Below are 13582 nucleotides of genomic sequence, written 5' to 3' on the forward strand. Positions count from 1 at the left end.
TATCATTATTACTCATCGAAGTCGACCTATTCAAGATCACAGTTCTGAATTTTAGTTTATAGTCAAATGCTGTTTATTGTTCTAAATTGATCCACTATTTTGAAAATATAGGACTAACTAGCCTTATGAGTTCAAATACAGTGGACCAATAATGAAAAACCGCTAAAGTATTGCATCTCCAGACCGCATTTATTTTGAGTCCAAACACAAAGGACCCATATAGCAAATCTGTCGATAGTCTATCGCGCATGTGATATTTGCTTGACCTCTCCCATTATCTCACTGGAGTTTTCCACCTGTCTTGCATTCGTCATTTTTCCATAATCAGCGGCCTAAATTGTTTTTTTACGACAAGTTGTGAGACCAAATTAAAGAAGACCAAGTTGGTAATTTTCCTAATATGCACAGTTCCATGAAACAGAAAAGTAGGACAAACTATATACTAAAATTAGTAAATGCTTCCTAGCTAATAATTTTATTCTCTAGAATATGCATCTGTGACATTGATCAAGCCTTACTTCACCAATCAGGCCAATTCAAATCACCAAATGAAACAAGTTGACACGAAAAGAAACTGAACCAACATGTATAGGTCTTGCTTCCTCACAAAGATGAGCTTCCTATTTTTGAATCTAGTATACACAGATATTTACATGGTAGGGTTACTTTATAGTATTTCAATCCTCATTCATGCATACCGTAACATGTGAATTAAAGTGGAACTTTTTTTCTGGGTAACAGCCACAGCGTTTTACAGCACACGTTTACATCATTAGTATTACCTTTTCGCGGGGAATGGATGGTAGGCACAGCTTTTAAACATTGTTCTTCAACAATTTATAAGCCTATCATTAGTAGTTTGTGGCCAAAACCACCCGCCGTAATCTTCTATCAATTCAATTCATCTGGCGGAGCATCCATGGGTGCATGACTGCATTGGTTTGGCTGCTCTGAGTTCCTTCAGCTTCATTATCTCCACCACGATGGTACGTTTCACTGCATATATGGGACATAACACAATGGCTAGCTCATAGTTGATTTCTCCCCGAAGTATATTTCCATTAGGAACTTTATATTCACATAGCGACAAAAACCCATCCACAATTTCAGCAGTCAACTATATTTTGCTTGTAATGAGAAATAATCATTGGGTAACATTTTTTACCATTACTCAACTTCCTACTTAAACATGTTTTTGGAAAACTTGAAAGTCTTGTAAAGATTATGTGAGAGAGTTTTAAATTTATGCAGCTTATATATCTCTAGCCAAACCAAATTCAGGAAAGACTTCAGAAGTCGACAGATGATGTATGATCGTGCTTATTTCACTGCTCTGCAAAATTACCTTCTATTGAAAAGAAGCCTAGCTGTCAGTGATCCTTTTTTTTCTCCTTTTGATTCTGTGTGAGTAAATTTGCCAATATGAGTCGGCCCTACACGCTCATGAAGCTATATTCACCACGTGAATATCTCGAAATTTTCCAAAATGTCCTTAAAAAATTGTTGATTTCGTGAATTGCTCCACTCTTGCCCCCAAAGTATTTAAAGAGGTTTTGCACTATATCAAGAATTTGTACTACATATCCAAAGTTAAAATAACATCTCATTTCAAGATAAGTTATCAAACATTTTACAATCCAATGCGTAGTTTTTTGTTTAGCCAAAAAACCCTTACATTTTGAAACCTTATATATATACACACACATATATGAGTTTATAATTTTGATACCTTACAAATACTTGGATGTTTTGTATACAACTTTATTCTTTAAGGAGGACTTGAAAGTCTTATAAATTATGTCAGATGAACCTATGCAAGCTTCAGGTAAAGAATATTCCTTTTGACCATTAAAACTAAATTAATCTTTGAAAACGTGAATAATTTCTCCAACGTGAATATTCCTTTGAACCTAATATGCAATGTTTTAGTACATGATTGTTTTTCTCCAAAAACTCGATAATGAGAACAAAGCGAAATTTATGGCACTTACTACATCGCTAGCCAAACTAGATTGAGGGAAGATTTCAGAATGTTACAATAGATTAAATTACATAATACTTAAATTATTGACATACAAGATTTGACCCAAGAAAGGACCCTAGTTTAATTTCACTCACAAGTCACATCTACTAATCCTATGCCAATTTTTTTTATCCTTGTTAAGTTTTAAATATGATCTATTTAACAAATTCTTAGTAAACGTGTAGGAATAGAGGTCTTGGGTTAATTGCCCCTTCTCCCTTCTCCCTTTCCTCCCTATTTCTTAAATCCAATCTCTACCCTACTTAAATAAATAAAAATAGTCAAACTTTTGTAATTTTCAGGAATGAAAATTAATCACTGACTCGCACAAATTTTGCATAGTAACTCATTGACAATATTTTTTTTCAACATGACAAACAAATTAGGTTTCACAACATTATTTCATGCGACTAAATTAAGCTTATGCGGGCTTGTAAAATGGATGAAATTAATGCAAAATATAACCCGTTTGGCATTCTTTTTTTTTTTTTTTTCCTTTTTGACAGAAAGAAATTCCATTTAATATATATAGCCTTCTTAACAGCACTTCTATCACAAAAGCTAAATCCAGATACGATGGAGGATTAACTAAATACTGCGCCAATTTCTTCAAGCCAGTTAGCTACATTCAACAAGAAACTACAATATGGTTTAGAAAGTTTAAATTCAAACGAACACGCACTCAAAAACCAGAATTGTTCTCTTTTCTGGATAATACAATATTCTTCGCAAATTGTTACAAAATTTTCAAGTTTGGCCATGTCTAAATGGTGGATACTAACTCAGCACGTCCTTATTTTTTTCTACTTGGATTTGACTTGGCTATACATCGCCATTTTGTTTGTCCGCTTAAATTATGCAGGGTCTCCACAAGACACATAGGATAAAAGAATGTATAATTGGTAAGGTAATTGCATAATTCCTATATTTTGATGACCTAAAAAAAGGCTAACTATTTTAAAAACTTCACTCGGTATAGATTAGATGTTTTTCAAAAACTTTAGTGTAACAATATATGTGAAAAACAACTAGTATAGAATGATTTGTTTGGATTGGATATTTTTCAATATACATATATATATATATATTTGAAGTATTTTAAAATTTAAAATTTTATTGGAGCAGTGATAAAAATATTAAAAATTTTCACTACCCACCACCAACCTCCCCCTCCTCCTCTTCTCTCCTCCCCTCCCTCCCCATTTCTAGTTGCACATCTCTAGTCATGGCTGCCATTCCCTCCTTCTCTCTAGTCGCACATCTCTGGTTAGAACTAGCGCAACCAAAGAGGGGGAGGGCAAGGGAGGGGAGGAAAGACGGAGGGAGGAGCAGGGAGAAAAGAGGGAGGGGGAAGAGGGAGGAGGGGAAGGAGAGAGACATTAAAAAACAAATAAGAGAGAGAGAGAGAGGGGAAAGGATGGCTATGGTAGTAGTGTGTGGAAGAAGAAAGAATTTTGAAGTTCATTTTTAGTTTTATTTTTAGTGCATTTGAATGTGTATTTTTGGGGTTTGTTACTATAGATCCCACAAACAAAAATAACGCGAAAAAAAGTCAATCCAAGCAGACTCTCCAATTCACATGCCCAGGACAAGATAAAAAAGAGGCCAATTCGACTTAAATGTTTAAGATGTTCATTTTCCACCAAAAAGCTCGTTAACGTCCAACGAATATGTTAAAAAAAGAGCACATTATCATTTCGATTCAAGTGAAGTTTTGTCCAACAATCCTTCTTAATATTTTTGGGGCTAATATTTCACTCTTATTATCAGAATGATATTCCTAAATATATTCTAGAAAATGGAGAGTCAGAAAAAGTACCTAATGCTCAAGGAGTTGATTGGTTGTGACCTAACCAATGATGATGAATTCAGGTCGTGACGGTTCTGTTGTTCCCACTGTGGCTGTTGGGCTTGTTCTTTCTCCTTTTCTTTCACCTATATTTTGGCTCCCAAAATTTATTTCAGCGTGTACATGATTGTGTGCAGCATGCATTTTTTGGGTAAGTATAACAGCTAATATGGGTTTTGATAGCATTAAAATCATTTTTTTTGGAATGTCTGCAAGAGAGGAACAAAGATCATCACCTTTTTTGCAAGCACGTTGTTTTGCTCCTGCAGTGCCTTGTCCTGCCACAACACAAGAAGTGATAAAGAATGTTGGATATTTTAATAAAAATATCACATGTTTAATTTTTTGAATTCAAACATTTTAAGTTACATATTTTTTAATAAATTTTCAGCTACAAATTTAACCAAAATATAGCTTATGTATTTAAAATGTGATTTATGTCTATGACTTTTGTAACCCAGGATACAGGTGATTTTATGAATTCATTTAGTGATTTTTACCATTATAAAATCAACCTAGACTTTTAAAATTGTAGCTGAAAAGATGAGGTATTTATTCCACTTAACTTATTTAAAATGTGATTTATGTCTATGACTTTTGTAACCTAGGATACGGGTGATTTTATGAATTCATTAGTGATTTTTACCATTATATAATCAACCTAGACTTTTTTAAATTGTAGACGAAAAGATGAGGAATTTATTCTACTTAACGTTGACATTGTAACTCTTAATTTCTCAACCAATAAATAGAATTTCTCAAATCTATTTAGGCTTCTAGCAACTAAGTCTTATGCACTTTGGCTTATTATCTCTTAACTATCTTCTACTTCTCTTCTTCCTACTACTATATTGAGCATTAGTTAGGTGTTGTAAAAAATTTTTGCTTCTCTATATTGTGTAGATTTAGTAGAAGCAATAGTGTAGGTTGGGCTGTTGTGTTTCACAGGTGACGTGCCACCAACCTTTTATATTAGGCATAATCCTCAAAGAGGCATCAATCATCTTAACAGAGGTACTTAGTTCACGCTTCATTTAGCCAAAATGCTTGAGCGATTTATTTCTTTAATCTTTGTTTTGCAAGTTGATCAGGCGGTTTAGTTCTCAAGGGAACAACAAAGAATTTAAACAAAATAAGACAAACCAGTTGACGCTGTAATTTCTTTTTCTTGTGAATGTGCATCTTGTAATCAGGGTTCACTTACATATCTTGTAGGCATTCAGGCCACACTAAAGAATGCAAGTGTTGATAGTTAACAAAGTATTGTCAACGATTTGGATAACTATATTGACTGAAAAGGCCAAACTGACTCTCAAATTTGCTCCTTTTACTTTAGAAAAACATATTGCTTCTTAAACAATTTTGGGACCACGCAATAACCATCAATTTGTGATTAACTCAAAAGTATTCTTGGAGGCATGGGAAGAATATTCATTTTAAGGGCTCTCACCTTCTTCTGCAGCTCAGCAATTGATTCAAACATGAGCTGGTTCTGCAAGTAAAGGAAAATTTCTGATCAGCTTAATGGACTTCCTTGATGGTCGTTACAAGAAACTTGGATACGGTAAGACTTTCTATTTATTTTACCTTTCTTGACCTGATGTGTTTAAGAGCTGTATCAAGCTGATGTTCCAAATTCTGAAGCTCTCTGAGACTTAAATTGTCAAGGTCTTCTCCCATATAGTGCCTACAGATGTCAAGAGGAAAATAATGCATTTGAACTTCTCTCATTGAAAAAATTGTCTTTCAAATAAACGGAAATTTTGTCGATTCCTTTTTTTCTACCTTTGGTTTCTTTGTAGAACTTCAATCCTGGCCTTGAGTTTTGCATGTTCCAGACTCCAGCAGCCCTACAAAATGTTTTAAGTGCTTTGACCATTAGTCCCATCTCCTTAAGAAGATCTAGTTAAGGGAGACATTTGTTGTGTGAAGTTTCTTCAGTCGGGTACTAGTCGTAAACCTGTGACTCGATTTCTGCACCCCCAAGCTGTCTTTCTGCATAGGAATACCTTTCATACCTCTCAAGGATCCTTTCCATGCTGTTAGAGAAGAAAATTTTGTTAAGCTATCAATAGGAAATAAATGTTCCAGTCACTTTCTAGATCGTCTAGCACTAAAATGTCAAGTGAAGAAATGCCCAAGATACTTTTGATAGACATGTCCATCTATACTCCATGTGACAAAGCCTATCTCTTGGATTTCTGCTAATGAGAGATGAAATAATTTGACTAGCAGCATTTGTATTAAATTTTTTGTTTCTTTTTTTTTTTCCAGTGAAAGAATAGCAAGGTTCAAGCTGGAAGGGAGAATGAGCTGGATAAGAATGACCTGTTGTTAGATGATGAAGAAATTTAAACACACTGACAACAACAAATCCTCCAAACACCAACAACTTCTGTAACACATTAGGTTACCCGAACTCTTCATTTTGCCCTGCTATATTTGTGTATGAGTCCTCCTTTTGCACTAAAGTTAGCCGTGTCAGTGAGACTCCTGTACTGAGTCCAATAACATAGCTAACAAGCTGAAGATTTTATTTTCACTTTAAAGGATATAGGTCTCTCAAGAGATGCTGCTACTTTTCTTTGAAGGGAGACGCTTGTTGGTTTTAATAGCAATCACGAGAATCCTAAACAACTCAATTTGATGTTTTTGTTTCTAGATGCATCCTATTTAAAGTTGCTTATTAAAAAGATAATGGCTCTTTGAACGATTTCTTAAGGAAAACTGTAAAAACCTGAACAAAGTTTAGCAAAACAGACTTCATAACTCACATATATGTCAATCTCTTAGTATGCCACTTACAAGAACCAATTGACATCAGTACAAAAATTACACAAATTGACAAACCTGTCTCAAAATTAGGTCTTTCATTAGTTTTAAGCTGCTTATTCGGGAACATTTGCGTCATAATCTAAAAAATCTAGAACTTCATTAAAGCCAATGCTCAGGATTCCTCAGTTTTGTCGCATTGTTGTGGTCAATGCTGATGCATCATTGTGATGGAGCTTCATACATAGGACAAACATATTTTGACTAATATGCCAAGAAGGAGTTTTCAATTTGTTTTCTAGTTTTGAAGTGGATATCTTTAGTGCGTTGGCCATTCAGTAGAACCTATTGGCAATGCTTTTATTTCCAGCATTTGGCAATGTGGCAATCACACAGGGAAAGTGTAAACTAACTTTGACATATTAAAATGAACAAGATTCAGCATGAAGAAGGTTCATCTTGGTTTCATGTTGCATGTTTTTCTTTCATCCATATTATGAATTTGTACAAGTTCTTGTCACGTGCATGTTTCAAAATTTAATCAAATGTCATGCGCTAAAAGTATTTAAAACTACATAACAATCTACTACAATATCTGGTTTGGCCTTGAAATACAATGTGGGAAAAAGATGCTTTATAGGCTCTCAAAAGGATGACATATTCTCTTATTAATTTTATTCTTGGACATTTTCTTGTTTAGATTGATAACTGTTGTTAATTAACAAGAATAAGATTGTCAAAACTTTCAGTTCTACACATCAAGTGACATGCTAAATTGGATGAAGAATTCACTCTTGATTTACCTAATGTGACAACCATTGGCGTATAACTTAAGAGTAATTAATGAAAAATAAATCTGTTTAAGCTTTGTAGTTGTATTGGCAGATATGACGGTGTCAAGCACATTTTGTCAGCTTAACTAGACAAAACCGTTGTATCTTGAGCGTATAAATTTCATTCTATAAAACTAGACATGTAATTAGTGTGTGTATCCATTTGAAAATGGAAAGTCACAGCACAACATTGTAAGGTACATAGCCGTAGACTTATGGAAGTGTATGGTGTGAGAAGCCACCTAGTTTTCTTGGACTCCGCAAGTGTCTTAAGTATAAATATAGAAAGATATTGCTGTATGTTTGCCAGTGATGATTATACCTGGCAATTGAGCGAGTTTTGGGCAGATTGTATTGGGTTTTCATTTAAATGGGTTACATCCAACCTGTCTAACTTTAAATTGGGTTAATTTTGGATTGAGTCATATTGAGTTATTTCAAACCCATGACCCAAATATGACCCAATATATTAATTAATAGATTTTGATACGTAAATTCTCTCAAATACATTTTTACATACAAAAAAAAAAATTTCACACATATAAACACATTTTCACATAAATAGACATATTTTCACACACTAAAACACTCACAAATACAAATACACACCCACTTCTTAAGCTATTTTGGAATACGTTATTTTTACACATACAAATACACTAAAATACACACTATTACTTGGATGAACTCATTATTTTTTATACAAGTAAGGATTTTCAAACTGGGTATAGCTTTGGTCCAAACTAAGAGACCGAAGCAATAATTTTTGGTCCAAGTTGGATACAACAACAATTTGCAGGGATTTTTAGTTGATCATATCTAGCTTCAATATAGTTTAGGATGCACATTAGGATATCACCATAATGATTAGAGCAGTACGCCTGAAAGAATGTAAAAAAAAAAAAAAAAAAAAAAATCCAATTTCTAGTATGATATAATATGATGTCTGCAATTATTACTTCGCAACAATTCACAAATTGCAAATACTACTATGCTAATATGTATATATTATAGAAGAGCTCAAGCCACGGAATAGGAAGCAACTATAGATAAGACTTGGACAAGCCTGCCAAATAAAACTTTGGCCAGGGGATGTTTTGCTTGATCCAACATTTGGCTTCATTACATAGTCGCTAGTCTTTTCTTGTTTCTTGATTTTAATTTGTTTATTTGTTTTTTTACCTTAAGTTGGGTAATGGGTGTCTAACACAAATACTCAAACCGTCCAAAATATATGTGGATTTTTATTACCTAACCCAAAATTGACCCAATACCTAACTTACCCAACCCAACCTCTCAAATTAGTGGGTGGGTCGGGTGGGTTGTTAGGTTTTGATCAAAATTGCCAGGTCTAGTGATGATCAATTGCACATTCAAATCTCTTTGCCGTAGTATAATGCCATTCACTGTTACATCCAAGATGAATCTATAGCAGGAAAAAGTCACAAGTATCTCATATTCCCATACTGATAACAAGATATGCCTAGAAATTTATTCGAACACGGTAAGGTGCATTTGAGAAACGCCCAAGTACAACCACTAGCAAGAAATTGATGGAAAAGGAATAAGTATTGAGAGGTGGTATATGATGTGAAGAGCTTAAAGATGAATTAGTTTGCTCAAATCAACTAGTGCAGATTTCACCTTAAAATGGTCTGAGAAAATGAAATAAGGTTATAAATGTCGCTTTTACTTCATTAAAATGAAAAAGCAAAATAGAATAAGTTTGCTTCTCTTTTAAATGTTTAGCTCACCTAGCTTTTACTCAGAGGGAACAAAAACCAAAAAGAACTAGCCAGATGGGAAAGACTCTCAGTTAGTGCCAATAAAGATGTATCTTACTGCGAGATGTAAAGTTAATCTACTACTCGTGCCTGACTGCCTGGCACGTAAGATAATAAGCAAGCCACTAAACAGTACTCAAATTTTAATATGCGAACATTGTTAGTATTTCTTTGTTCCGTAGATGCCACACAAAAGTGTTGATGGACTATTACACTCCTTTTTTGACTAACATGTCATTTTAATCTAGTTAATTAAGTTATTCTTTGTGAACTACAAGAACAATAGTACGCTCGTCATAAAGTTACAAGAAATTAGTACTTTTCAAAGCTGAAAAAGTTCATAATTATCGATGTAAAAATTCTGAATTAGACTGTTCAGTTTCTTAGTAACTAAAAATTTCATGACACATATAATCTGATTAGCCTTGTAAGGTTTACTGTGTATTAGAGCTGGCAATTTGTCCCAAGTCCCAATGGGCTACCCATACCCAAAGGAACTTTGGGCGGGATGGGTATTATAATTTGGTATTGGGTTTAAGTTGGGACACATCCCAACTATACCCATTAATGAATGGGAAAGGATGGGAAATACTTGGGTACCCATTGGGCTCAAATGGCAAGGGCTCCGTTTGGATTAGCTGTTTTTGGTAGGTGTTTTTGAAATATTTTATTGTAGCAGTGTATATGAAAAATTTTTACTATAAAATTTTTTTGAAATATTTGATATATTAATATGGATGGGATGTTTCTTGAGTTATTGTATATTACTGTAACATTGTATTTGAAAAACTTATTTTTTGAAAAAAAAGTCAATCCAAACGGAATCTTAGATTCAAAAATTATCTTTAACAATTTTTATAGTCATACCAGCGAATATAATCTAGTAGTCTTCCTAGTCATTATCCACAAGAATTTCCAGCATTTCAGTTAGTTTAGACCTGTCATCCTTGGACAATGATAAGGATAAATATTCAACATCCTAAGGACCTTGGCCATCTTGATATATGTTGGAATATGGCTGTATATCTATCTTTTCCTTTATTTGTTAATCCAATTTTTGGTGGGAATCTTGAGTATAAAGCACTTGCATGTTTATTTAATAAAACTAAAAGAAATTTAATAAATCAAAAATATTAAAATTATATAAAAATAAAAAATGAATTAAAGGAAAAAAAATATGTAGAAAATGGATTTGGGTATTGGGCGGGATCAATCTAAACCCATCCTAAAATGATCCCGCCCAAGTTAGTCCCAAAACACATATGGGTAAGGTTGGGCCCAAACCCATATGACTCGGTTCCATCTCAAACCCAAGCAAATCCCGCCCATCCCGCCCATTTTGCCACCTCTACTGTGTATACAAGGAAAAAGAAGACAACAATAATGAATCAGGATATATCACATTAGACCTTAGACCTTGCCTTTTTTCTGCTAATTTTTTTTAAACTAGTTTTATCGAAGTGCTGATATGATATGCTAAACGAAAATTTGTGCCTTTTTCATCCAAAACTTTAACATGATAATGTGTCGGCAACAATTTGTGCAATTTGATTTGATCTGATAAAGAATGGAAGAGGAAGAGAATTTCCTCCAACTTTGGGGTTTGTGCCTTAATAATAGTGGAAATGGCACACCTATGTGTGTATGGAAATCTAGAAGGAAAATTTTTTAAAAGAAAAATTATTAAATTTTTTAGGAGTTGTTGGAAGTTTTATTTTTTTGTAGAAATATGGATAGAAGAATTGTGTTTATATTTTTTCTTTTTTTTAGACAAAAAGTTGTTGATAGCTATTGCTTTATTGAAAGTTATGTTAGGCAAGAAAAATAGAGGTGTGTATATTTGTTGTTTATTTTAGGGAGATGACCGTACTATTTTTACCCTTTATTTGTTAGGCAAGAAAAATAGAGGTGTGTATATTTGTGTGTTTATTTTAGGAAGATGACCATACTATTTTTACCCTTTATTTAAAGGGTAAAATAGAAATTATAAAAAATTTCACAAAAAATTTAGACTAATCCCTCCTCTTTCCCTTTATATATAGTATATAAATATAGATATTCGATGCTTGTGCGTGTATTAGCACTATGCATAACTACTGTACGCTAACATACGCAAGGGATTTCTTAATTACATATATTGCATGTTGTACCACAAAAGTATCATACTGCATGTCCAAAAATAATAACCATGCAATATATAGTTAGTCACTTACTGAAAACTAGTAGGAAATGAAGGCAATAGAACAGTACTTTATTCCTCCTAGTAGAAAATAGCAGCCTCTCAAAAGTTCAGTAAGTAGAAAGGATAGCTGAAATTATTTTATATTACTAAAATATGTATTGAAAAAAGCCTTTTTTTTTGGGCCCGGGGGGGGGGGGGGGGGGGGGCGTGGGAGGGCTGGGTGGGGTTGGGGAATGTAACCAGCTAATTTGTATACACTAATTTTCTTTAAACATTTTCTTCTCCAGGTAGACAAAGTATCTGGAGGCTTAAAAATAGTACCTAATTCTGAAGTGGACATGAAGAAGCTCCTTTTACCCGTTTTCTCACTGTTTCTGTTCCAACCCAGATCAACTTTCGAGCTTGATATAGAAAAATCATGCAATCTACTAACTTTTCTGAATCGTAGGGCCCACATTTTGAACAGAAAACAAACAGTAGAGAACGGGAAAAATGGGGTTGCGGATATACCGGAGAGAAGTTTTAAAAAAGATAAAAATAAAAACCACAGTTCCTGCATGAATTTTGACAAAACATGCCTTTTAAGGAAAAAAGCATCAGATATGGGAAGGGGTAAAAAAAAGAAAGATCTTGAGGAACTTAGTGGATGTATAGTAATACAAGTTTGACTAATGCTCAAGACCAAACAGAAACTAGCCACTTCATTGTATCTTTCTACAGAGGTCATCATGAAATCTAAAATCAAGAAAAGACCAATAAAAGCGAGTGCGGAAGATGCGGTTGATTGGATCTAATGAGCACATGATGCTAATGCAAATTTATCAGTTAAGTTAGGGTTGTATGAAAATCTTTAGCGGCAAAGAATCTTCCAAACAGATCATGATCCATGAAAACCAATCACTACGTACATCCCAATAACAGAGACAAGAGAGGATTATCATACATACCATGAATCAGTAGCATACTCAAAGAGCTTCCCTTTGGTAGAGAACACAATCAAAGCAACCTCAGCATCGCAAAGCACGGAGATCTCATGAGCTTTCTTGAGCAGCCCAGATCGCCTTTTGGAGAAAGTCACTTGTCTGTTAATCTTGTTCTCGATTCTCTTCAGCTGTACCCGTCCTCTCCCCATTCTTCTTCTTTCTCTCGTGCTGTTAAATCAAAAGATGAAAATCCAAATTAAACCGATTAATATTCTCGCTATATACCAATAATCATGTCTCTAAACTTTTCGTGCAAAATGAAAAAAGACAAGTTTGTGAGTTGTGAAGCAAATGAATGATGGACAAGTATGTGTTTCAAGAATATATATATATATAGATTCGACTGAGAAAAAGGGGAGAGAGCAAATGCGGTAAGAAGCAGCTGAATTGAAATGTTTACCAAATATGTGACCATATGCTGTTTTGGTCTCGAGTGCGTGTTTGTCTTGGGAAGTGCTGAAACTTTGAAACAGAAGCCAAAAATAAAAAAAAAAAAGAATTGGTAAAATAGATATACTGGCACTGTTTCAGATGTGTGGTATTGAAAAACCAGAGTGGTTTCGTCAAAAGCGTTGTCGAATTGTGATTGGTGGGTAGCGCCTGTAAGGGTCGTTACTGGCTGCCTGGACTTGGGTGGACCACAAGTTTGTTGGACTACTCGTACACGTGCGCATTGGGGATAGTACGGAAGGGGTTTATTTTCTCTGCAATCTGTCTCACTATTTTGGACTGGTGACGCGTGACGGCGCCCCCATCTCAGGCCCCAATCAGTCTATTTCAGTTTTTATTTTTTATTTTTGGTTAAATTGGACGCTTTGCAATGAAGTTTCAAGTAATTTCTTGAAATAATAAATGCTTTCCTAAAATGTTCAGACCTTTAGGATTAGTTTGACAAGGATTTCCATTTGGTTGTTTAGTTTATTATATTTATAGTCTGGTCCGGGCCCTTTTATTCAAGTTATACATTAAAAATTATTCTTTGTCTAATCCGAAATACGCTTAAGGTATCCAACCAAGATTAGTAAGTTGGGAAGATTTTTTTTTGGTGCCAGAAAAAAGACATTCAAATATGACTATGAATCGGTAGAAAGTTCAAGAAAAATATTTTCTAGAACTAATAGAATAAGGCAATCTATTGAAATACAGAGATGTCTAC

The 13582-nt window shown here is 34.1% G+C and overlaps 1 protein-coding gene across 2 annotated transcripts; it reads right to left on the reverse strand.

The window, feature by feature from the left end:
* Positions 1-463: 463 nt before the first annotated feature.
* On the reverse strand, positions 464-12887 carry LOC113767414 (truncated transcription factor CAULIFLOWER A-like). 2 transcript variants are annotated; one of them, XM_027311502.1, is made up of 9 exons: positions 12827-12887; positions 12391-12594; positions 5833-5911; positions 5658-5722; positions 5460-5559; positions 5323-5364; positions 4109-4150; positions 3843-3958; positions 464-996 (listed from the first exon to the last, which is right to left on the reverse strand). In XM_027311502.1, the coding sequence occupies exons 2-9, from the start codon at positions 12573-12575 to the stop codon at positions 897-899; spliced, it is 729 nt and encodes a 242-aa protein (XP_027167303.1). In that variant the 5' UTR covers positions 12576-12594; positions 12827-12887; the 3' UTR covers positions 464-896. The 2 variants fall into 2 exon arrangements, with proteins under 2 accessions (XP_027167303.1, XP_027167302.1); XM_027311501.1 differs by lacking the exon at positions 12827-12887 and having other exon boundaries at positions 12391-12712.
* Positions 12888-13582: the final 695 nt, after the last annotated feature.

The sequence above is a fragment of the Coffea eugenioides genome, chromosome 4 (genome assembly GCF_003713205.1).
Source record: "Coffea eugenioides isolate CCC68of chromosome 4, Ceug_1.0, whole genome shotgun sequence".
NCBI classification, from domain to species: domain Eukaryota; kingdom Viridiplantae; phylum Streptophyta; class Magnoliopsida; order Gentianales; family Rubiaceae; genus Coffea; species Coffea eugenioides.